Genomic DNA, 26794 nt, shown 5'->3' on the forward strand with positions numbered 1-26794 from the left:
GCATTTGTCTTTGTTAAACTTCATCCTGTTTAACTCAGACCATTTCTCCAATTTGTCCAGATCATTTTGAATTATGACCCTGTCCTCCAAAGTAGTTGCAATCCCTCCCAGTTTGGTATCATCCGCAAACTTAATAAGCGTACTTTCTATGCCAATATCTAAGTCGTTGATGAAGATATTGAACAGAGCCGGTCCCAAAACAGACCCCTGCGGTACCCCACTCGTTACGCCTTTCCAGCAGGATTGGGAACCATTAATAACAACTCTCTGAGTACGATTATCCAGCCAGTTATGCACCCACCTTATAGTAGCCCCATCTAATTTGTATTTGCCTAGTTTATCGATAAGAATATCATGCGAGACCGTATCAAATGCCTTACTAAAGTCTAGGTATACCACATCCACCGCTTCACCCTTATCCACAAGGCTCGTTATCCTATCAAAGAAAGCTATCAGATTGGTTTGACATGATTTGTTCTTCACAAATCCATGCTGGCTATTCCCTATCACCTTACCACCTTCCAAGTGTTGGCAGATGATTTCCTTAATTACTTGCTCCATTATCTTCCCTGGCACAGAAGTTAAACTAACTGGTCTGTAGTTACCTGGGTTGTTTTTATTTCCCTTTTTATAGATGGGCACTATATTTGCCCTTTTCCAGTCTTCTGGAATCTCTCCCGTCTCCCATGACTTTCCAAAGATAATAGCTAGAGGCTCAGATACCTCCTCTATTAGCTCCTTGAGTATTCTAGGATGCATTTCATCAGGCCCGGGTGACTTGCAGGCATCTAACTTTTCTAAGTGATGTTTAACTTGTTCTTTTTTTATTTTATCCGCTAAACCTACCCCCTTCCCATTAGCATTCACTATGTTAGGCATTCCTTCAGACTTCTCGGTGAAGACCGAAACAAAGAAGTCATTAAGCATCTCTGCCATTTCCAAGTTTCCTGTTACTGTTTCTCCCTCTTCACTAAGCAGTGGGCCTACCCTGTCTTTGGTCTTCCTCTTGCTTCTAATGTATTGATAAAAAGTCTTCTTGTTTCCTTTTATTCCCGTAGCTAGTTTGAGCTCATTTTGTGCCTTTGCCTTTCTAATCTTGCCCCTGCATTCCTGTGTTGTTTGCCTATATTCATCCTTTGTAATCTGTCCTAGTTTCCATTTTTTATATGACTCCTTTTTATTTTTTAGATCGTGCAAGATCTCGTGGTTAAGCCAAGGTGGTCTTTTGCCACATTTTCTATCTTTCCTAACCAGCGGAGTAGCTTGCTTTTGGGCCCTTAATAGTGTCCCTTTGAAAAACTGCCAACTCTCCTCAGTTGTTTTTCCCCTCAGTCTTGATTCCCATGGGACCTTACCTATCAGCTCTCTGAGCTTCCCAAAATCTGCCTTCCTGAAATCCATTGTCTCTATTTTGCTGTTCTCCCTTCTACCCTTCCTTAGAATTGCAAAGTCTATGATTTCATGATCACTTTCACCCAGGCTGCCTTCTACTTTCACATTCTCAACGAGTTCCTCCCTATTTGTTAAAATCAAGTCTAGAACAGCTTCCCCCCTAGTAGCTTTTTCAACCTTCTGAAATAAAAAGTTGTCTCCAATGCAGTCCAAGAATTTGTTGGATAGTCTGTTCCCCGCTGTGTTATTTTCCCAACATATATCCGGATAGTTGAAGTCCCCCATCACCACCAAATCTTGGGCTTTGGATGATTTTGTTAGTTGCTTGAAAAAAGCCTCATCCACCTCTTCCACCTGGTTAGGTGGCCTGTAGTAGATGCCTAGCATGACATCTCCCTTGTTTTTTGCCCCTTTAAGCCTAACCCAGAGACTCTCAACACTTCCGTCTCCTATGTCCATCTCTACCTCAGTCCAAGTGTGTACATTTTTAATATATAAGGCAACACCTCCTCCCTTTTTCCCCTGTCTATCCTTCCTGAGCAAGCTGTACCCATCCACACCAACATTCCAATCATGTGTATTATCCCACCAAGTTTCAGTGATGCCAACAATGTCATAATTGTATTTATTTATTAGCACTTCCAGTTCTTCCTGCTTATTCCCCATACTTCTCGCATTTGTATATAGGCATCTAAGATACTGGTTTGATCTTTCCTCCCAGTTTTTTCCTGACTCTCCTTTCTCTCTGCCAATATAGCCCACACTCCCTCTTGTTTCCGACTCATTTCCCCGGTCTCCATGTTCCCCACTTACCTGTGGGCTTTGCTCACCTGTCCCCATCGAACCTAGTTTAAAGCCCTCCTCACTAGGTTAGCCAGCCTGTGTCCGAATAGGGTCTTCCCTCTCCTCGAAAGGTGAACGCCATCTCTGCCTAGCAGTCCTTCCTCGAATAGCATCCCGTGGTCTAGGAAGCCAAAGCCCTCCTGGCGACACCATCTTCGCAGCCAGGCATTCACCTCCATGATGCATCTGTCTCTGCCCGGGCCCCTACCTTTAACAGGAAGAATTGAAGAGAATACCACCTGCGCTCCAAACTCCTTCACCCGTGCTCCCAGAGCCCTGTAGTCACTCTTGATCCGCTCAGTGTCACACCGCGCAGTATCATTTGTGCCCACATGGATGAGTAGCATGGGGTAGTAGTCAGAGGGCCGGATAATCCTCGACAATGCCTCCGTAACGTCTCTGATACGGGCCCCCGGCAGGCAGCATACCTCCCGAGATGAAATGTCAGGGCGACAGATGGGCGCCTCCGTCCCCCTCAGCAGAGAGTCTCCGACCACCACTACCCTACGTTTCCTATTCGCAGTGGTGGCAGCAGACTCCCCAGCCTTAGGGGTACGAGGCTTCTCCTCCTTTACTGTAGGGAGTGATTCCTTCTTTCCTGTATCAAGAAGAGCATAACGGTTACCTATAACCACGGCAGGAGGGTTCGGAGCAAGGGTGGAGCACTGCCTGCTGCCAGAAGTAACCAGCTGCCAGCGTCCACCCTGAGCCATCTCCTCCTCCACCAGTGGTGTATCAGCAGTCCTGTGTACTGGGACAGCTACCTCAGCTGTCTCCACATGGACACTGTCGAGGAATTGCTCGTGGATACGGATGCTCCTCAACCTAGCCACCTCCTCCTGTAGCTCTCCCACCTGCTGCCTGAGAGATTCCACCAGCAGGCACCTTTCACATTGGATGGTCCCCCCAGCCTGGATATCAGTAAGTGGAAATTGCAAGTTACAGTCTTTGCAAAACCACACCAGGATCTGGGTAGAGGCATCCATGCTTAGGCACTCTGTCTGGCTACAGGCACAGGTGGAGGAGACAGTAGCAGTGCTGGCACAGGTGTTGCGGGTCTTCCTAACCATCGTAAGCCTCCCTCTGTCAAACTCCCGTCTGCAGCCCCCTGTCAGCTGAAAGGGTTGTTTAAGCAAACAGTTAGAATGTAGTTGCTTTATAGGTATTAAGGGGAATCAAGAGAAAACAGATGGAACCGGCAAGGGACCCTTGCCCCCTTCCTGCTCCCTTGCGAAACTCCCTGTTAGCAGCCCCTGGTCGCTTGTGCGCTGCTTTATAAAGCCCTGGCCTGTATGAATGCCCCGCCCACTGATTAAGGCTCAGCCACTTCCCAGAGGCTTCTAGCTTTCAAACCTTCCTTTGAAGCTCACAGCTTCCAACTGCCAGCCACAGCACACGGTCCTTCAAACAACCAAAACAAACAAACAGACTGACAAACACAAGCTCAGCACACAGCAAGTAACCCTCAAACACAAACAAACACACACTACAGACAGTCACTTACCCCAAAAGGTTGCTGTATTGCTCCTCCTTCACCTGGAGAACTCCCTTGCGAAACTCCCTGTTAGCAGCCCCTGTTCGCAAAAACACTGACACTTTCAAAGGCTGACACTTTCAAAAGTGTATCAGAGAATGGATTGCTGGAAATGATTTCTGTGTTGAAACTGCTGGGAGATGTTATTAATTTTCCTGGACTTCTGTAATGATTTTGATCCCTGTCCTCCTTCATTGCCATTCACTAGAATCAATTTCTGGCTTTTTACTTTGCCTGGTAATATCTTTGTGTATTGCTCAACTAGTTCTAATAACTTATTTCAGTGAGGAAACAACGTTCTTTAGAGTGTTTGCAAAGTGTGTGTAGTGCAGTCTTCTTTCATCATGCCAAAGGTTTGGGGCTTTTTACTTGTGTTCGTTTCTGAAAGTACTATAGTTTTAAGTTACTGAAGGTAGAAAGTTCTTCCCAGGACCTAGCAAATCTACACGGAACTTCTCCAATACAAGCCCTGCCATTCTTTGGCTAATTCATACTAAGAAAATGTTTGCAATTAATCTTTCCTTCATAATCTTTCCCTTTTATAATTAACTATTCTTAATAAAATTACATTTTAAGAGTTTCTGAATCTTGATATGTGGAACCAAACCCCTACTATGACCTATAAGAATCTTAGTTCTAAACACCACCATTGTAGGTACGGCAGGACTCTTGGATAATAATTGTGAAACAACATATGGTACAGTTATCAGTAACAGTTTTATTAGGGAAGGACAGATTAGCAGAATCAAGGAAGATTATTAATAAAAATGAATCCAATTTGTATTACTCCAGCAATGTAATGGTCAGCTTCACCAATACTTACGTTGTACTAAAGCTACTCCTAACTAAGGGATCAAGGTCTTCAGTTTATAGTTCTGTCAAAACGCCTTCTAATTTGTCTTCCTATAAAGCTTTTCCCAAGTCCATTGCTATCCATAGGGAAGTCTCAAGCACTCCACATTGCCACCAACAGGATCCTTGGCTAACAGTTGCTCAGACTGTTCTTAATAAAGAGGTAGAGTACACTCAGAGTCATGAAGAAATACTTAACAGACTTCATAATGACTGTTTACAAATTAACTGGCCAGTGTAATTAACAGCGGCTAGCTGAATTTTTCTACTTTATTTGGTATCTCAAGACAAGTGGCCAGCTGCTGAACTTTGTTCCTCCCTGCAATAAGCTACAGACACAGCCCCTTCTCTCTTGAAGTTGCCTTACATCGGAAACATTCAAAGTCTGCAGTCCCTTTGCTTTTCTTTGGTCTTATGCTTATCACGTGTTGTTCATGTCCATTCCAATCAGGTGTGTGCACGTTGCGTGCACGCCAGCCGGAAGATTTTTCCCTTAGCAGCGTCCGTAGGGTCGGCCTGGGCACCCCCTGGAGTCGTCCCTTTATGGTATCCAATATAGGGCCCTGCCGACCCCCCACTCTCTCAGTTCCTTCTTGCCCGCTGCTCCAACAGAGGGGTAGGAGGGTGGTTATTGGAATGGACATGAAGAACAACAGTTACGAGAAGGTGAGTAACCGTTTTTTCTTCCTCGAGTGCTTGCTCATGTCCATTCCAATCAGGTGACTCTTAAGCCAAAGTTCAGAAGGTGGGGTTGGAGTCCTCCACTGATTGGAGCACAGCTTTTCCAAAGGCTGCGTCGTCTCTGGCCTGTAGTGCATGGTGAAAGTGTGTATAGAGGACCACGTTGCTGCCCTGCAGATTGCCTGTGTGGGGACTTGCGCCAGAAATGCTGCTGAAGAGGCCTGCGCTGTGGTGGAGTGCGCAGTGATCGACGGAGTGGGCACCTTCACTAAGTCGTAATACTCCCGAATGCATGATGCAATCCATGATGAGATACATTGCGATGAGACAGGGAGGCCTTTCATTCTACCTGCCACCACTACGAATAACTGGACAGACTTTCGGAACGGCTTCATTCTCTCGGTATAGTAGGCTAGTGCCCTGTGGACATCCAATGAATGATGCCTCTGCTCCCTGCCACTGGAGTGCGGCTTAGGGTAGACTACTGGGAGGAAGATGTCCTTGTTGATGTGAAACTAGGAGACAAGGGAGAAAAGCCGGGTGAGGTCTGAGCTGAACCTTGTCCTTATGGAATACAGTGTAAGGGGGCTCTGGTGTAAGAGCCCTGAGCTCCAACACTCTCCAACCTGAGGTTATCACCACCAGAAACGCCACCTTGTATGAGAGAGAAAGCAGGGAGCACATTGCCAGTGGCTCAAATGGTGGATCCGTTAGTCTGGAAAGGACTAACTTAAGGTCCCAAGCCGGGATAGGCTGTCGTACTTGCAGGTACAGTCTGTTGAGACCTTTAAGGAAATGGCTGACCACTGGATTCACAAAGACTGAGTAGCCATCTGTACCCGGATGGAAGGCAGAGATGGCAGCCAAGTGAACCCTTGTCGACGACAGGGACAGTGCCTGCTGCTTCAGATGGAGGAAGTAGTTCAGTATAAATGTCACCGAGGCGAGCGTTGGAGACTGATGGTGCTGCTCCGACCAGATGGAGAACCAGCTCCACTTGGCAAGGTATGTCACCCTTGTGGAAGGCTTTCAACTGCCAAGAAGAGCTTGCCTGAGTTGATCAGAGCAGGACAGCTCCACCGCGTTCAGCCATGGAGCTTCCATGCTGTGAGGTGGAGCAACTTGAGGTTCAGGTGTCAGAAGCAGCCTTGATCTTGCATGATTAGGTCCAGGACAAGTGGTAGGGTGACCGGAGTTGCCACAGACATTTCCAGGAGCGATGTGAGCCAGTGCTGGCATGGCCAGGCTGGAGCTATCAATATCACTAGGGCTCGGTCCCTGTGGACCTTGAGGAGCACCTTGTGAATGAGAGGAACCGGTGGGAACACGTAGAGGAGATGGCCTCCCCATGGAAGTAGGAACGGATCCGCGATGGAGCCTAGGCTGTGATTCAGGAAGGAGCAGAATAGCTAACACTTCCTGTTGCATTGTGTGGCAAACAGGTCTATTTGGGGAAAGCCCCAGTGTTGGAAGATTGATTTCACTATGTCTGACTGGAAGGACCACTCGTGGCCATGAAAAGAGTGGCTGAGACTGTCCGCCAGCTCGTTCTGTATCCCAGGGAGATATGATGCTTGCAGGTGTATCGAGTGCTCTATACAGAAGTCCCACAGCATGAGGACTTCCTGGCACAGGGGAGACGAGTGTGCACCCCCCTGTTTGTTGATATAAAACATTGCCATGGTGTTGTCCGTGAGGACTGATACACATCTCCCTGATATATGGACTCTGAAAGCCTGGCATGCCAGGCGCACCACTCTCAGTTCTCTGACATTGATATGCAGAGCGAGGTCTGCCTGAGACCAGAGGCCTTGCATCCTGAGGTCTCCCAAATGTGCCCCCCATCCCAGATCTGACGCATCTGTCTCTAGTGAGAAGGTTGGCTGGGGGCCGGTGAAGGGGACTCCTGCACATACTATCTGTGGGTCGAGCCACCACAGGAGGGAGTCTAGTATTGGGTGAGGCAGGGTTACGATGCTGTCCAAAGCGTCCCGAGTTGGTCGCTATACTGATGCTAGCCATGACTGGAGTGGGCAAAGCCTGAGTCTGGCATGCTGTACTACGTAGGTACAAGCAACCATGTGCCCCAGAAGTTTCAGGCAATTCCTTGCTGTAGTGGTGGGGAACTGCCTGAGGCCTCATATGTTGTCACCCAGTGACCGAAATCTGGCTTCTGGGAGGTATACCCTGGCTCGAGTTGAACCTAGCACTGCCCCTATAAACTCTTATCCTCTGCACCAGGGACAGTGTAGATTTGGCCTCATTTAGAAGGAGACCCAGTTCAACGAACATCCTTCTTATGAAGCCGACCTGCTCTTCCACTTGAGGTCTGGAGTGGCCTTTGATCAGCCAGTTGTCGAGGTACAGGAACACCTGTACCTGCAGCTTGTGCAGGAACGCCACGATAACTGCCATGCACTTAGTGAACACCCAAGGTGCTGCTGACAGGCCAGATGTTTGGACAGTAAACTGATAGTTGCAGTTGTTCACCACAAACCTGAGGTATCTTCTGTGGGGTGGAATTATCGCTATGTGAAAGTCCACATCCTTGAAGTTTAGGGCGGCATACCAGTCTCCTGGATCTAATGAGGGAATAATGGAGGCCAAAGAGACCACGCGGAACCTGAGTTTCTTGACGAACTTGTTGAGTTCCTGCAGGTACAAGATGGGCCTGAGGCCACCCTTGGCTTTTGGTATTAGGAAATACCGAGAGTAGAAGCCCTTGCCCCTTTGCTCCTGAGGAACCTCTTCCACTGCCCCTACCAAGAAGAGCGAGTGCACTTCCTATATAAGAAGCTGCTCGTGAGAGGGGTCCCTGAAGGGGGGTGGAAGGGCACAGAATTGGATAGAATATCCGCTTTCTACTGTGCGGAGTACCCAGCGATCCGAGGTGATATGGGACCATGCACAGTAGAAAGGGGATAGTCGGGACGAAAAGGTAAGAGAGGTTGGATACAGCTGCACTACTGGTGCACCGTCCTTGACCACACCTTCAAAAGGGTGGTCCAGGGCCAGGCGCTGGCGTGGGCTGACCCGAGCCCTGGCCTGAGGAGGGGTGTTGCCTCCTTCTACTGCTCCTATTCCTCCTACAAGGAGCATCCTGGTGGTTCTGAGGCTGGTAGACCCTAGAGGGAAGTTGTGGCCGGAAGTGCCTACATTGGGTGGCAGGCGTATGGATCCCCAAAGAGCTAAGGGTGGCCTTTGAGTCTTTTAGACTATGGAGTCTTTTATCCGTCTTATCGGAGAAAAGGGACGAACTCTTGAAGGGGAGGTCCTGGATTGTTTGTTGGACCTCATGGGGCAGAACAGACCCTCATTACAACCCCCGTTGCCATAGTACATGAGGCTGCATCCGCTGCATCCAATGCCACTTGCAGGGAAGCTCGGGAGACCAGCTTTCCCTCCTCCACCAGTGCCGAGAACTCTATACGGGAGTCCTGAGGCAGTATCTCTGCAAACTTGGCCATCGCAACACAGGTATTGTGTGCGTATCTGCTCACGATGGCCTGTTGATTAGCAATGCGGAGCTGTAGTCTCCCAGTGAAATAGATCTTCCGGCCAAAAAGATCGAGTCATTTTGCCTCCCGTTTTTTTTAGGGGAGGGTTCCTGGAAGCCCTGGTGCTCTTGCTGAATGGCCACATCAACCACGAGGGAGTCAGGGGGTGGGTGGGTGTATAAGTGTTCGTCTCCCTTAGAAGGGACAAAGTACCGCCTCTCATTCCTCTTGGCTGTAGGGGCCAGAGATGCAGGGGTCTGCCATAGGGTCTTTGTTGTCTCTGAAATCATCCTTATTAAGGGCAAGGCGATGTGAGGGGGACTGGAGGGTGCAAGGATGTCAACGATCGGGTTGGATTCCTCCACGACCTCCTCTGCCTGTATGCCCAGGTTCTGGGCAGCACAACGTAGGAGCTGCTGGAGAACCCTGATATCCTCCAGGGCTGGGGCCGTTGCTGTCCCTGCCACCTCTTCATCTGGGGAGGATGAGGAGGAGAGGCCTGGCAGCGGGCCCTGCTCACTCCCTTCAGCGCCCCGTGGGTCTCGCGGCACGTGGTATTCCGGAGCTCGTGGTGCTGGGCCCGCTGGGGGCGGAAAAATCGGTGCCAAGACAGACGGTGCTGAAGATGTTGGTTCCAGTGGTACCAATGCAGCGGCCACCTGCGGTGCCGCTGATGGGCGGGTCGGCACTGACCTGTAGGGGACAATAGCAGTGTCAGTGGCGCCGCTGCTGGTGGAGCTGGTGGTGCCTGCGGGGAGACTAAAGACGCCAAGGACACCAACCTGGACCTTGGGCCCTGGACCTGTTCCTGGCTCTGGTGATACGCCCAGGGTGATACGCCCAGGGACACTGCATGGAAGGTGCCACTGCGAAGGCCACGGTGCCAGGTAGGGCTGGTGGTCACGGTGGGATCTGGAGCTCCTGCTCCTGGTCCTATCTGAGTGATAGGATTCCACCTCCAACTCTGAGGCCTCCGAGTAGGAGGGCCCCAGAGGAGCGGTACTCTGGGCCACTGGAGAGCGGTGCCAAGATGTCAGGGACCGGTGTGGCTCCCCTGCATGGGTGGGCCGTGCCGGGGAGAGTTGTGCTGGAGATAGGGATTGGCGCACCATCATTCCTGGTTTGCTCCTTGATTGGGCATGGGGCTGCCCAGACATCAGTGACTTGTCTCCTCTGCGAGGAGGATGGCGCCATGAGGCGTATAAGGTCCCTGGCTGCCTCGAATGCCTCCGGAGTTGAGGGGAGCTGGAGGTGATCACCTTGGCATTCCGGGGACGGTTGAGGGTTCGGACGCGACTGAAACCCAGACGGGGCAGGAGTCGACAAGATCCTGGAAGGCTGGAGAGAAGAAGCGGCCTGGCTCGAGTTGTGCTTCAATGCTGAAGGTCCCTTGGTCTTTAAAGGGTGAGAGCAACCCCTATCCGGCCTTTTCTTCTTTTGTGGCACTGGGGACTGAGAACGGTGCCAAACCGCAGATAGTTTCTTATGTGGGGAGCCGTGGCGGTGCCGGGAGTCCTTAGAGACCTTGCTCAGCACCGGCTCGCGCACCGTCGGAGCTGGAGCACTTTGGACTGACATGAAAGTGCTCGGCATGGGTTCTGTGGACCCTGGGTCAGAATGCGGTCCAAGTGCCGCTTCCATTAGGAGGACCTTGAGTCTTTGGTCCCTGTCTTTAAGGGTGCTAGGGTGAAAAAACCCTTGCAGATCCTGCCCTTGTCCTTTTGGTGGCTCTCCCCGAGGCACCATAGACAAGAAGAGTGTGGGTCACTCTTCGGCATAAACTTGAGACAGTCCTCGCAGAGTTTGAACCCTGGGGACCAGGGCATACCCCAGAACTGGGGGAAAATGTTGTTGGGGGGGGACCCCCAAGAGACAACAACTACAACTAGGACTAATAGATAACAAACTATTTACAACTATTTAAGAAAGAAAAGTGAAGAGGACACTGCCGAAAGCACTTGCAAAGCAAGAGCGACAGTTGTTCCAGCTAGCCGTCACCGTCAGTAAGAAGGAACTGAGGGGGTGGGGAGTTGGCAGGGCTCTATATTGGGTGCCATAAAGGTGCGACTCCAGGGGGCGCCCAGGCCAACTCTACGGATGCTACTAAGGGAAAAATCTTCCGGCTGGCGTGCACGCACCGCGCGCACACACCTGATTGGAATGGACATGAACAAGCATTCAAAGAAGAACTATAATTTGTCTGTAGTGTCCTAGCTCTTTCAGTTACACTGGGACAGGAAATACTTTTAGGGAAAAGAGCTGACATGTCTGAAGGAGGAACAACAAATCCACATGCTTTAAGTAGGTAATATACTTGAAGCTTTATTGGTAAATGTCCTCTATCCATCAAAATTCCCTCCAGTCAAGGCTCTCTTCTAGCACGCAGGGAAGGACCACCTAGGGTGACCAGATGAGATGAAGAAAATATCGGCACACCGGGGGGGCAAAAAAAAAAAAAAAAAAAAGCCGAGTGCTGCCGGACCCTAGGACCACCCCTGCATTCCATCCCAATTCTTTCTCTTCAATGATAGCTCCAATCCTCAGTGTGATGTTCAGCTCCCTAGTTGCCCACAAAGGCAGAACTTTCTCCCAACCCTCCCTTCTCATTATGGCTTCCTTTCTTATACCTATGACTTTCTAAGTGTGTCTCATCAACCTCTACCTCAGGGCTTCTGCAGGTTGGAGGGAAACTTGGTGATTTTTCCTTTTAAGGGTACATCCCTCATAGAGTTGACCTCCTTTTAACTAGAATTGGATAAATATTATTCATTGTTCCCTTAATTATATTATGTTATTTATTGAGCTATTACAATTGATTTTGGTATAAATATTAAGTCAGTGATCTCCCTTTATCTGTCTTATAACCCATGTCCATTTCCATTAAGTTTTTATTCTAAAATGAAGTGGTTTGGGGATATACTGGCTTTAAACCATTGGATAGGCTGAGTAATAAGTGCAGAAGAAAAGTACACAATGTAGTTACCTACATATTCTCTAATTTCAGTTATATATTTATGTTCACAGGTCTACCTCTCTGAACACTAACAGGAGATGATATCTTTCTCCTTTGCATGAAGAGACATTTTTGTAATGTGTGCAGTTGCTGTTCCCAGACCTGGTGGGGAAGAAAATAATGGACATCATAGGAAGTTTTTTTTCCTTTTTGTTTTTGGAGTTGCATTGCTGTGCACTGGATTTCTGCTTTCAGTCTTTATTTTACAGACGTGCCCATCTGGAACCTTCAATGATTGCAACAGGGCCCTTAAGATTGCTGGGCCTGTGATTGTTGCTGTTGGATTAGTTTGTGGCTTACTGGCACAATCAAGAGCTAGGCTGTACCTAAGTCAGAGGCAGATGCAAGGTGAGCAGGTGTACAGGCTCATTTTTTGTCAAGGGAACTGTCAGTTTGCCCAGTTTCTTATCTTTGGGTTTTTGTTTTTAGCTAGTGGAGTGCTAATTAGTTTCCTGGGCATTTGGGTTCCTGGATGTAGCCCAGGAAGGCACAGCCTACAATATAATCAAACCAGCACTTCTGATGTTGAACTCCCAGGCTGTGGATTTCTGCCTCTTCAAATCATGGGTCCTTTGATTGTGCTTATTGGATTAAGTTTCTTTGTAATAGCTCATATTAAAAAGAAAACCAATTTAAATCTCAGCCAAGAATCTTCTGAAAATGGAGAACAGCCTCAGAGTCCAGAATCACTTCAAGTTACAGCAGGTAGGTAAATGATTTGCATATACTTTAAATTTGAAAGCTAGTTTTACTAACCTGTACGCTAGTTCCTATTTTGTGTGGTTTAACATACCAAATGAGAAACAAGTTGCCTTACATTGGAAACCTTCACAGTGTAGTTAATTCAGTCATCTTTCTTCAGGGGCAAACTGCCTTTTGACTTACAAGAAACCTCCAAAGGCCAGGGCCGGCTCCAGGCACCAGCCTGGCAAGCAGGTGCTTGGGGCGGCCGCTCTGGAGAGGAGTGACATGTCCAGCTTTTCGGCAGCAATTCAGCGGACTGTCCCTCACTCCCACTCGGAGCGAAGGACCTTCCGCCGAACTGCCGTCGCAGATCGCAATCGCGGCTTTTTTTTTTTTTTTGGCTGCTTGGGGCAGCCAAAACCCTGGAGCCAGCCCTGCCAAAGGCAAATGTGGAAGAAATCACACTATTTGACATAAGTAGTTCCAATCCTACTTCCTTTTCCAGAGAATGGAATAGGCATTGTAAATTGTAGGTGCCATGGCTTTTTTTATTACTATACTGAAAATGCAGTTTAGCTTTGAATTCTGGCCTGTCTTCTTGTCCCCTGAAATAGGATTCCAATGATTCAGATGCAGAGGGTACTGCTTGTACTGTTTGTGTCACCATTTTAATTCTAGATGAATACAGTTTGTAGGTTTTAAATTACATTTTTAGTGGTCAGAAGGAATGGGTGACAAATCAACCACCATGCTGCTCAACTACCACCCGATTGGTCGGAACTGAAGTCCATTGCACACAAAATCCTGCCTTTGTCATCCTGACAAAAGGACTATTTAACCTGATGCTTAATAGGAAAAGGTGAAGGTTTTGGAGGCTGACACCAGATATCAGGGTATATTGGTGAGAGAGTTGTAGAAGAATAGCAATTTAAGAAAATAGTCTTTGAAGAAGAGAAAGCAAAACTAGTACACACACTCTTATATGTGGAGAGTTCTAAGAGAAATAAAATATATAAACACTGTAGGATCAGGCCTAGACTTAAAATGTGGATTGCTGTAGAATCATGGGGTCCAAGTCTGTTGGTTCCATCACTTTACCAGAATCATTGTATTTAGGCAACGCATGACTTGCTCAACTTCAGTATTAATTTGCTATGTGAATTGTCTCTGCAAGATGCTCCTTGTGTGTGTGTGTTTAGCAAGCCAACAATCACTTCCTCTCCTAGCACATATTTGAAAAGATCTAAATTCTGTTGTCTTCCTTAAGCGCACTACTTTCAGAATAGGCTGACTAAACAAACATATAAGGTGCACCCTGTGTGCAAAGCAAGTTCATGGAATAACATCAATATTAATGTTGGGTAGACAGGTATTACCTAAACACTGTGATTTTGGGGGAGGTGATGGATGGATCAAAAGATTGAAACACATTGCAAGAACAGAGGTTGAGTTTTACATTGAAAACTTAAGAGACAAAGACACAAGAAGTGGAGTGGGCAGAAGGGAAGTAGTTGTTGCACCTGTTTAATTATGAGAACTAGCTGACTGTTGGCAGTCCATTAAAAAAACTAAAACCCCTGCAAAATGCAAAGTTCTGAATAAGAGAGACCATACTTCATTGTCCAACTTCATAATATTATCACTAATTCATATTCAGATTAAGCACTGCATAATTGCAGTTTAGTATATAACATGTATTGCTTTCTTATAATATGAATTCTATTAGTATTGTCCCTTCAACCATGAAAATGTTATCTAAAATTTCTTTATTAATTCTGCTACTATAGGTACCCTGGTTTGATTATTACAATTTCAGAACAATCAGAAATCACCATTTGTGCTTACAGTTATAAAATCATTTCATGTTCCTTAACAGGCAAGTTGCAAGATATAGTAATGGTATAAGTGCAGTTATTACCTCTTTGTATAAATAAGCATTGAGAACATATAAATCATCGAAAGCAAGGAACTTCCTGATAATTTATTAACAGGGGAAATACTGCACATTTGAAGGAAAAATTAAATCAATATGAATTGTTAAGCAGAGCATTGAATATTTTTATTTATAGCATCATTACAGGTATGCACAGTACTTTATAAAACCCACATTTTAGGCAGGCAGGGAGAACTAGGCACTTGTGTACCATAGTGATGAGCATGGTATAAAATCTCAGATAGAAAGTGTGCTAATAGCTCTTGCTCTGTATTTAGAGAACCCACATGAGCCTGTCTGTTGGGAGGTTCTGCAGCCAACAGTAAAGGGATTTGTGTCCTTTAGCAAGATGGAACCTTTTTTATGGCTGCCTTTTTTTTTTTTTTTTTTTTTTTTTTTTTTTAGTAAAATGGATCTCTTGCATTTTAAAAATCCTCCCAGAATGTATACATACCATTGTCCTCTACACTAAGGAATGTCAGAACAGTTAAAGTATGCATGAACATGGTGCCTGTATCTACAAAGATGATAAGTATAAATACTATACTACACCATTATGAATATCTCTTAGGTTACAATGAGGATCAGGAAATGAGTTGAATTTTCATGTTACTAATTAATTTTTTTCTCTTTAGGTGATGCTGTAATGACATTCCCACCCCTCCCACCACCTTATTTTGCTGACTCTCTATCACCACCTGTAACTCATAAGCCACTTGCCACAGAGCTGCCTATGAGTGAAAATCCTCCTCCATACCACAGTATTGTAAATAATGGGTAAGACAGTCTTCTTGTTTATTTTCTAGAATCTGTGATGTTTTAACCCATGGGTTGAAGTGTAGCTAGGACAACACTCTCTTAATCATCATTGATTTTATGCCTGACATCTATACAATTTTCTAGTAACTCACTGAATTTCTTCCTTCTGATATTTTACCTTAATTTTAAAATATTCTTACCTTGATTGCACCAGGATATGAGTAGAGCAAGGGACTTGGATGCCTGGGTTCTATTTTTGACTTGCTGACTTGTGTGAACTTGAACAATCCAGAGACCTCTCTCTGCTTCTGTTTCCCTGGCTGTCAAATGAGAATACTATTTATTTAACTACTTCAGAGGCTTTTGGGAAGCTTAATTAAGGTTGTAAGTCACCTTTCATCTGAGGATCTCAGAATATGCAGTATTATCATTTCAGTAATTTGAGTTTTAGAACTCATATCCAGGGCCGGCTCCAGGATTTTGGCCGCCCCAAGCAGCCAAAAAAAAAAAAAAAAAAAAGCGGGAGTGAGGGACTGTCCACCGAATTGCCGCCGAATTGCTGGACCTGCCGCCCCTCTCCGGAGTGGCTGCCCCAAGCACCTGCTTGCCAAGCTGGTCTTGCCAAGTCGGCCCTGCTCATAACTATTATAAGGAAGGGGAAAGTAGGGCCATGATAGATTATGAAAAGGCAGGGAAGATGGGGCAAAGGAACTAAGGAGAAGAGATAAGAAAATCTCTCCCATTCCCAAGTGGCTATTCTGCTCTATGCAGTGTTGTCAGGGGATATAAAAAGATGTCTTTTATAGGAAATGTGAAAAGGCCATACTGTTATACAGATGGCACTGTTTACTAAACAGATGTGTATTTGCAGTGAACCAATTTTTTTTTTTTTTAAAAAGGCAGCTTGAACACACTGGCTTCACCTACACTGCGTGTGCATATGTGAAACTCAAGTATGATTTGGCTTAATGTATAAATGAGATTAGTACATTTCAATGTGTAATGTTTTACAGGGCACAACTTGCACATGTTCAAGGAATGGTTTCTGTTAGAGATTACGAACCACTATATGCAATTCCCGGGAGCAGTTCATCTTCAGACATCTTGCCTACTCTGCATCTTTCATCTGAATTACCTCCAAGATATGAAGAAAAAGAAGCAACAATAAATAGTGAATATTCTTCTGGCTCCTCCATGGCTTAGCCTCTTCTGAGCCTTCCCACAAAGAACTGTGAACTAAAGTTCATTTTTCTATGGAATTGTACACTACAATTTTAAAGTTCTAAACTTATTTTTATAATAAAAATTGTAATGGTTGCATCTATAACCTTAAAACAACAAAACTTAAATTACCAATTTGGGTTTAGAGAAATATTATGTAACCCTAGGCTTTTTCGGACAACGGTACTCAACAGTTTGGTGAACTGCAACAGCGTTAGATGTTCATTGTGTTTTGTTATGGGTCTAGTGTCTATTTTTAGCTTTCTTTTATATCAGAGAAACTAAGTAGAACACAAACTTTTTTCTGTGTATTTTGATCTACTCAAATCAATTAGTTTCAGAGCTATGGCAAAGAAATAATTAGAAAGTGGTTTTATAAGTATTTGTTACTGTTCTCTAGAAAGTACTTGTAGGATAAGTTTGCAAAATTACCATTTATTTACTTAGCTTAGATACAGTTTGAGCATATTAGTAATACTTCATTTTAGTCTGCCTGATAACAAATGCCATATAGTTTAATTTGGAACATTTATGTTCATAGTGGTAATCCCCACAAAAATCAGTTTTAGCCAGCAATTAAGAGCCCCTAAAGCAAAGCTGAGGATAGTTAATGCTCTAATACTTTAACGGTGGAATGACTATTTCCATAAGAAATACTGGTATTATAAATCAGTCTCTGATTTATACCAACAGTATCAATTTATTTTTGAGATGGACTCTCTTGTGTGGCTGAACGGCATTTAAAAATCAGTATTTTTCAGGAGCAGAGATTTCTCATCTATAATGTATTGTGTCTAGATTCTAAGATATGAGATGTACCTTTAACTGGCAAGTTCAGAGAGCAAGCGTGTCACAGCTCTTTAAGACTCCTTTGAGATGCACAGCTCCCTCTCCTCTTATTGACTTCAAAGTACCTTGCAAGAAAGCTCAGTACCTTGCATACAGGAATTTACGTGATAAATCCTGCAGGACTTTTTAATTCTTAGGTTAAAACTTATGCTCCAAATTTTTTTTAAGATTAAGGCCTTATCTAAAAAGCAAGCATCCTAGAATTTTATTTTAACTCCAGCAAGGTGGCTTTTTTAATTTGGCTACATCTCATCCACTTCCTCCTTAATTTGCACACAAATTATGTTCCTGTGATACTAGGCCCTGATTCTGCCACCTTTACACTCAGTACCACCTTGCTCTGAGCGTCGGCTCTCTGAAATCAATAGGACTGATCACAGTTTAAGGATGGCAGAATTAGGCCCCTCCATGGGGTTTTTCTTGCTGAACTCCCAACTCTTCACGCACTGAAGATGAGAGCCTAATTGTATCATACTATAGGCCTCTGGATGAACTGAGTCAGAGGTATGTGATGTTAGCCATTCTTAAACAATAATATTTTCAGTAGTCCTCTTACACATCACTTGGTTTTATTTTTTCTATAAGTACTTGCTTTACAGAGGCTTACCTCAGGGTATGTCTACACTACGAAATTAGTTCGAATTTATAGAAGCAGGTTTTATTGAAATCGGTTGTATACAGCCGATTGTGTATGTCCACACAATAAAATGCTCTAGGTGCTCTAGTCGGCAGACCGCGTCCACAGTACGAGGCTAGCGTCGACTTCCGGAGCATTGCACTATGGGTAGCTATCCCACAGCTATCCCACAGTTCCCGCAGTCTCCGCCGCCCCTTGGAATTCTGGGTTGAGATCCCAATGCCCGGATGATGCAAAACAGTGTCGCGGGCGGTTCTGGGTACATGTCGTCAGGCCCCTCCCTCCCCCGTCACAGCAACGGCAGACAATAGATTCGCGCCTTTTTATCTGGGTTACCTGGGTTACCTGTGCAGACAACATGGAGCCCGCTCAGCACAGCTGAGCTCACCGTCACCATATGTCCTCTTGGTGCCGGCAGACGTGGGACTGCATTGCTACACAGCAGCAGCTGCTAACTGCCTTTTGGCGGTAGACGGTGCAGTAGACTGGTAGCCTTCATCGGCGATCTGGGTGCTGGCAGCCGTGGGGCTTGCCTTTTGGCAGTAAATGGTGTATTATGACTGTTAGCCGGCCTATTACAAGTCGGGTCATCGCACATTAGCAGAGTCTTCCCTGAGCAGCAGCTCGTGCAATAGGCCTGAAGACCATCGTCATACACCGCCCCGTATTTGCTGCCAAGCACCCAGAAAGATGCCGAGGGCTATCAGTCACGCTGCACCGTCGTCTTAAGATGTAAAAAAATAGATTTTCTCTGTATTCATTTGCTTCCCCCTCCCTCGGTCAAATCAACGGCCTGCTAAACCCAGGGTTTTCAGTTTAATCTTTGGGGGGGACCAGTCTGTGACAGTTGTTTGTGTCTCTCCCTGATGCACAGCCACCGTTCTTTATTTTAATTCCCTGTGCCTGTACGCCATGTCGTCACTCGGCCCCCCTCCCTCCTTCCCCTAGGCCGTCAGATACTACGTTTGCGCCACAGCTCGAGCCGAGAAGCGGTTCGCGCCTTTTCTTTGAATTCTGGGTTGAGATCCCAATGCCCGGATGATGCAAAACAGTGTCGCGGGCGGTTCTGGGTACATGTCGTCAGGCCCCTCCCCCCTCGTCACAGCAACGGCAGACAATAGATTCGCGCCTTTTTACCTGGGTTACCTGTGCAGACAACATACCACGGCAAGCATGGAGCCCGCTCAGCTCAGCTGAGCTCACCGTCACCATATGTCCTCTGGGTGCCGGCAGACGTGGGACTGCATTGCTACACAGCAGCAGCTGCTAACTGCCTTTTGGCGGTAGACGGTGTAGCATGAGTGATAGCCGTGGGGTTGGCAGCCGTAGTGCTGCATTGCACCAGCCCCTTCCAGGCGATGGTATATTATGACTGGTACCCGTCGTCGTCATACTGGTATGGCTGTCAATCATGGCCACCTGGGCAGACATGCTACTGTTTTGATGATGACGGTTACCAGTCATAATATACTATTTTCTGCCAATTGCCCAATATTGTCTGCTAAGCACCCAGAAGAGGCCGAGGGCGATGCTGGGTGCTGGCGGACGTGGGGCTGGCAGACGTGGGGCTGCATTGCTACACAGCAGCAGCCCCTTGCCTTTTGGCAGATGATGGTATATTATGATTGGTACCCATCATCATCATACTGGTATGGCTGTCACTCATGCTGCAGCGTCGGCTGCCACCTTAAGATGTAAAAAATAGATTTGTTCTGTGTTCATTTGCTTCCCCTTCCTCCGTGAAATCAACGGCCTGCTAAGCCCAGGGTTTCCAGTTTAATCTTTGGGGGGGCCATTCTGTGTGACAGTTGTTTGTGTTTCTCCCTGTTCCTGTACCTGTACGCCATGTCGTCACTCGGCCCTCCCTCCCTCCCTCCCTCCCTCCCGCCCTCCTTCTCCTGGTCCATCAGATACTACTTTCGCGCCTTTTTTCTGACCAGGCGCCATAGCTAGCACTGGGATCATGGAGCCCGCTCAGATCACCGCGGCAATTATGAGCACTATGAACACCACGCGCATTGTCCTGGAGTATATGCAGAGCCAGAACATGCCAAGGCGAAACCCGGACCAGGCGAGGAGGCGATTGCAGCATGGCGACGAGAGTGATGAGGAAATTGACATGGCCATAGACCTCTCACAAGGCACAGGCCCCAGCAATGTGGAAATCATGGTGTCACTGGGGCAGGTTGATACCGTGGAACGCCGATTCTGGGCCCGGGAAACAAGCACAGACTGGTGGGACCGCATCGTGCTGCAGGTATGGGACGATTCCCAGTGGCTGCGAAACTTTCGCATGCGTAAGGGCACTTACATGGAACTTTGTGACTTGCTTTCCCCTGCCCTGAAACGCCAGGATACCAAGATGAGAGCAGCCCTCACAGTTGAGAAGCGAGTGGCGATAGCCCTGTGGAAGCTTGCAACGCCAGACAGCTACCGGTCAGTCGGGAATCAATTTGGAGTGGGCAAATCTACTGTGGGGGCTGCTGTGATCCAATTTGCCAGGGCAATGAAAGACCTGGTGATAGCAAGGGTAGTGACTCTGGGCAACGTGCAGTCAATAGTGGATGGTTTTGCTGAAATGGGATTCCCAAACTGTGGCGGGGCGATAGACGGAACCCATATCCCTATCTTGTCACCAGAGCACCAAGCCACCGACTACGTAAACCGCAAGGGGTACTTTTCAATGCTGCTGCAAGCCCTGGTGGATCACAAGGGACGTTTCACCAACATCAACGTGGGATGGCCGGGAAAGGTACATGATGCTCACGTCTTCAGGAACTCTGCTCTGTTTCGAAAGCTGGAGGAAGGGACTTTCTTCCCGGACCAGAAAGTGACCATTGGGGATGTTGAAATGCCTATCGTGATCCTTGGGGACCCAGCCTACCCCTTAATGCCATGGCTCATGAAGCCGTACACAGGCAGCCTGGACAGGAGTCAGGACCTGTTCAACTACAGGCTGAGCAAGTGCCGAATGGTGGTGGAATGTGCATTTGGACGTTTAAAAGCGCGCTGGCGCAGCTTACTGACTCGCTCAGACCTCAGCGAAAAGAATATCCCCATTGTTATTGCTGCTTGCTGTGCGCTCCACAATATCTGTGAGAGTAAGGGGGAGACCTTTATGGCGGGGTGGGAGGTTGAGGCAACTCGCCTGGCCGCTGATTACGCGCAGCCAGACACCAGGGCGGTTAGAGGAGCACAGCAGGGCGCGGTGCGCATCAGAGAAGCTTTGAAAACGAGTTTTGTGACTGGCCAGGCTACTGTGTGAAACTTCTGTTTGTTTCTCCTTGATGAACCCTCCAACCCCCCCCCCCGACCCGGTTCACTCTACTTCCCTGTAAACCAACCAACCACCCCACCCCACCCTCCCCTCCCCCTTGCAGAGGCAATAAAGTCATTGTTTTTTCACATTCATGCATTCTTTATTAGTTCCTTACAGAGGTAGGGGGATAATTGCCAAGGTAGCTGGGATGGGTGGGGGAGGAGGGATGGAAAAGGACACACTGCATTTTAAAACTTTAACTCTTATTGAAGCCCAGCCTTCTGATGCTTGGGCGATCATCTGGGGTGGAGTGACTGGGTGGACGGAGGCCCCCCCACCGTGTTCTTGGGCGTCTGGGTGAGGAGGCTATGGAACTTGGGGAGGAGGGCTGTTGGTTACACAGGGGCTGTAGCGGCGGTCTCTGCTCCTGCTGCCTTTCCTGCAACTCAACCATACGCTCGAGCATATCAGTTTGATGCTCCAGCAGACGGAGCATTGCCTCTTGCCGTCTGTCTGCAAGCTGACGCCACCTATCGTCTTCAGCCCGCCACCTCTCCTCTCGTTCATGTTGGGCTTTTCTCATCTCCGACATTGACTGCCTCCACGCATTCTGCTGTGCTCTATCAGCCTGGGCGGACATCTGCAGCTCCGTGAACATCTCGTCCCTCGTCTTACGTTTTCTCTTTCTAATGTTCACAAGCCTCTGCGAAGGAGAAACATTTGCAGCTGGTGGAGGAGAAGGGAGAGGTGGTTAAAAAAGACACATTTTAGGGAACAATGGGTACAGTCTTTCATTACAAGGTCGCATATTTCGGCTTGCAGGCAGCCATCGTAGGCCACAGTGTTTTGGCTTTTTTAACCTTCTTAACATGCGGGAAAGATTGCAAACAGCAGCGCATTTCCCATATCAAGGATGAATTGGGTTGTCCATTTAAAATGGGGTTTCAATGTAAAAGGAGGGGGCTGCGGTTTCCCGGTTAACATGCGGCACAAACACAAGTAAACCACCCCCCCACACACGATTCTCTGGGATGATCACTTCACCCCTCCCCCCCACCGCGTGGTTAACAGCGGGGAACATTTCTGGTCAGAATAGCAGGAACGGGCGCCTCTGAATGTCCCCCTTAATAAAATCACCCCATTTCAACCAGGAGAGCTTTCTGGAGATGTCCCTGGAGGATTTCCGCTCCATCCCCATACACGTTAACAGACTTTTCCAGTAGATGTACTGGCCGCGATTGCCAGGGCAAATTAATCATTAAACACGCTTGCTTTTTTTTTGTAATGTTTACAAATAGTTACAAAGTTACACTCACCAGAGGTCTCCTGTGTGCCCTGAGGGTCTTGGGTGAGTTCGGGGGTTACTGGTTCCAGGTCCAGGGTCACAAACATATCCTGGCTGTTGGGGAAACCGGTTTCTCCGCTTCCTTGCTGCTGTGAGCTACCTACAGTACCTCCATCGTCATCTTCCTCGTTCCCCGAACCGTCTTCCCTGTGTGTTTCTCCAGTGAGAGAGTCATAGCACACGGTTGGGGTAGTGGTGGCTGCACCCCCTAGGATCGCATGCAGCTCCACGTAGTAGCGGCAAGTTTGCGGCTCTGCCCCGGACCTTCCGTTTGCTTCTCTGGCTTTGTGGTAGGCTTGCCGTAGCTCCTTAATTTTCACGCGGCACTGCTGTGTGTCCCTGTTATGGCCTCGGTCCTTCATGGCCTTGGAGATCTTTTCTAATACTTTTCCATTTCTTTTACTGCTACGGAGTTCAGCTATCACTGCTTCATCTCCCCATATGGCGAGCAGATCTCGTACCTCCCGTTCGGTCCATGCTGGAGCTCTTTTGCGATCCTGGGAGGACTCCATGACGGTTACCTGTGCTGATGAGCTCTGCGTGGTCACCTGTGCTCTCCACGCTGGGCAAACAGGAAATGAAATTCAAACCTTCGCGGGTCTTTTCCTGTCTACCTGGTCAGTGCATCTGAGTTGAGAGCGCTGTCCAGAGCGGTCACAATGAAGCACTGTGGGATAGCTCCCGGAGGCCAATAACATCGAATTCCGTCCACACTACCCCAATTCCGACCCGCAAAGGCCGGTTTTATCGCTAATCCCCTCGTCGGAGGTGGTGTAAAGAAACCGGTTTAAAGGGCCCTTTAAGTCGAAAGAAAGGGCCTCGTTGTGTGGACGTGTCCAGGCTTAATTCGGTTTAACGCTGCTAAAGTCGACCTAAACCCGTAGTGTAGACCAGGCCTCAGAGCCTCAGGACATATTCTGTCACTTCCCAAGTAGCAGTCATGCATAGTCCCATTGCTGTAAGTAGCACAAATCACAAAAGTGATACTCCATGTGAATAAAGATTATAGAATCTGCCCCACAATTAAGTACAGTGCTGGCTGTACAAGTATAGATCTACAAACGTTGTAATGAGTACATAGCTCTTAAATATCAATTAGCATACAGACACAGGTAGTCCGCAAATAACATTACAAGCTCACAGGTGATGCACATATGTACACAAACATTAGAGTGGTGTTGGATATATGTCATAGTAAGTCTGTGCCCATATAAGTAGGTCAGCATGCATAAGTAACAATTCTTCTCCATGTAGTGTCCCTATGGGTGCTCCATTCTAGGTGTGTTTGCAGCCCCTGTGCTTTTGATCAGAAATTTCATAGTGTCTGTTCAGCCCACGCATACGGATTACTCAGTCTTGTGCTCTGCATTGTTGCTATATAGTGTTGCGCAGGCAAAGCGCCCTCAGTTCCTTCTCAACTGCCTTGGCCTGAGATGGAGCCTTCACAGTTGTCTGTGTTGAATTTTATCTCAGCTGTGTCCCCTTAGCTCTTACTGTAGTTTATTATAGTTATTTTAAAAAAATGTTGTTATATAGTTTCTCCTTCCTGGGAGTTCTACATTACTAGAAGGGTATGCCTGGCTCTGCTAGGTTTCAGATGCTGCCTGTTGTTCCAGGAGATAATCGTGGTGAGTGACTGACACTCCTGGTGCATCCATTGCCTCAGGGAATCTCAAAGTGCAACTTCAGTCTGGCATTAAAATCTAGAGCCAGAAAAAACAGGGAGATCAAACTTTGACTCCTTAGGATAGAGAGCTTGCTGATCCCAGACTCTGATCGAGGCCAGGGTACCCCACAGTTTGCTAGTCTCTGAATAAGTTGGCTACCTCTACTATCTCCAAGCCACACTCCTCAAGGGCATCTAAGAAGAAGGCTCAAGATGCCTGTCATAAGACTTCCAAAGATCGTGCCCCAAGTTCTCCAGGCAGGGAATCTACCTCAAAGAAGATGAGGTCAACGGTGACTCCAGCCACTTTGGCTCCCATCAGTCTCTGACACTGTATGCATGAGGCTGCTGGTTCCTGTTAAATCTAGAGACTCCAAAATTTCAGGTTTGGATAGACCATTGGTACTGTCAGGGGAGCAAGGCAGCAAAAAAAGCTCTACCCCTTCACACTCGCTATCGAAAAAGACCACTCCAGCTCCACTCCCCTTGGACCATTCAAGATTCACAGTACCATCAACTCCCTCAGCTACCATTATTTCAGCTCAGGTCATGGATACAGTACTGACAACACATTCGGTACTGCTGGAGTTTCATTTTCCTCAAGACCTGGCTGTGTCCAAAACACCTGACTCACTGGTCAGCGCCAACTGTTCTTGGTACTGAGGCCCTCCAGATTCCCAGACATGCATCTGGTGCTGAGAATTGTACCTCTCAGTTTCTTCTGCTGCTCCACCACTTCAGAGTGACTTGGGAGAGGAGGATTCTGATGAAGATCTTGCCTTGGGCTCTCAAATATCCGGCCATAGCACTCCAATCCATTCCCATAGAGGCACTTTTCCTTTATTGAGCATCTGCCAGAAGAATACAGAGGGAAATTAGTGCAGAAGGCCAGCTGTTCACCAGAACATCTCTGCAGGCCTCTCTCAAAGCTGCTGATACCGCCGCTCATTTGATTTCTACAGCAATAGCTATGAAGAGGGCCTCCTGGCTTCAGCTCTCAGGATTTCCAAAGGAGATCCAGAATACAATTGAAGACCTTCCTATTGAGGGCACTAAACTGTTCGCTGACACTATAGACAAATATCTGCACATGTAAGCAGTCGAGGGCCACTTTATGTTCTCTGGAGATCTATATACATACCCAAAAGAGAAAACTTAGTAGGTCCCAGACATCAGAGAGCCCAACCAATTCTCAAGTTCCCAAAGATCAAATGAACCTCAATTCAAGAGACAGAGGTTCCAGAGGGAAAAGAATACCCACTTCCCAACCTCACAACCCTCTGTTTCAAAGCACCACTTTTGATGGAGGGGTGGAGGTCCTGAGCTGCCATCCCTTTTCTTTCCAACTGCAGCATTTCACCTGCCTTCCTCCTTTCAGCAACTCTTTACCACTTCCAGCATGCTTGCGAATCAGTCACTACAGATAAGTGGGTTTTGGAGATCATCTCCACAGGGTACTCCATCCACTTCACTTTTGCCTGCCAACTCCCCTTCCCTGTCCCTCTTCAGGGACTTCTCTCATAAGCACCTTTTAAAACAGGAAATAGACTCTCTCCTACACTTGGGTGCTATAAAACCAGTTCCTATGCAGCACAGAGGGAAAGGGTTTTATTCCAGGTACTTCCTGGTTCCAAAAAAAGAATGACTGTTGGACCCATCCTAGATTTAAGGCTACTCAACACACTTGTGAAAGCACAAAGATTCAAAATGGTCACACCTTGAAGCAATAATTCCATCTCTGGACCAAGGGGATTAGTTCTCAGCCCTCAATCATCAAAACACATTTCCATACTAATCCACCCATCTCACGAAAGGTTCCTATGTTTTACTGTCAGTTGAGACCATTTGCAGTATAAGGTGCTTCCTTTTTGGCCTCTCATCTGCTCCAAGGATCTTTTCAAAGGTCACGTCTTTAGTAGAGGCACATCTCCGCAGAAAAGGAATTCTGGTGTTCCCTCACCTGGACGATTGGCTTCTAAAAGGTTGCTTCCAGGATAAAACTGCAAGGGCAACTTGCAAAGCCATACACCTCTTCCTCGCACTGGACCTACAACTGAACATTCAAAAATCCACCTTGATCCCTTACAAAGGTTAGAATTCATAGGAGCTTATCTCCTGATGCAAGATTTGCGACCCTTTCCAATGTAGTCAAGCTATCCAAGAGTAGCCCTCAGAATGGAGTAACCTGTCAAGAATTGTCTTGGTGGTTGAGACCTATGGCAGCTGATACTTTCATTATAGACCATGCAAGAGTACAGGTGCTTTGCTTCCAAGGATGGCCCAGGACTGTTTATTCACTGAGCAGACACAGTCTAGCCACACTATTGTCCATATCCACCTTTGTAAAGGAATCTCTCAATTGGTGGAAATACCCCCCCAATGTCTGCGCAGGAGTCCCTTTCACCTGCCCTTCCCTTGACAGTTGTTATAACAACAGAGACATGCCTCCTAAGTTGGGGAGCGCATCTGGACATCCCTACAAAACAGAGCAAATAGACATATCCAGAGGTGACTGTGCACATCAACCTCCTAGAACTCAGGACGGTCAGATATGCTTGTCTCCAATTTCTACCATTGATCAGGGGCAAACATATAAAGGTCATTATGGACAACATGTCATGCATGTTCT

At 47.1% G+C, this 26794-nt stretch overlaps 1 protein-coding gene across 2 annotated transcripts in view; it reads left to right on the forward strand.

Annotated features, from left to right (window-relative positions):
* The window catches only part of TMEM171 (transmembrane protein 171), a 36006-nt gene extending 18024 nt beyond the window's left edge, over window positions 1-17982 (forward strand). For both annotated transcript variants that reach the window (XM_054033093.1, XM_054033092.1), the window contains exons 2-4: window positions 11824-12517; window positions 15065-15206; window positions 16202-17982. In XM_054033093.1, the coding sequence (XP_053889068.1) occupies window positions 11890-12517; window positions 15065-15206; window positions 16202-16391 (960 nt within the window). In that variant the 5' untranslated portion in view covers window positions 11824-11889 and the 3' untranslated portion in view covers window positions 16392-17982. The remainder of the gene's footprint in view (window positions 1-11823; window positions 12518-15064; window positions 15207-16201) is intronic.
* The last annotated feature ends 8812 nt before the right edge of the window (window positions 17983-26794 follow it).

This window comes from Malaclemys terrapin, chromosome 6 (genome assembly GCF_027887155.1).
Source record: "Malaclemys terrapin pileata isolate rMalTer1 chromosome 6, rMalTer1.hap1, whole genome shotgun sequence".
Lineage (NCBI taxonomy): Eukaryota > Metazoa > Chordata > Testudines > Emydidae > Malaclemys > Malaclemys terrapin.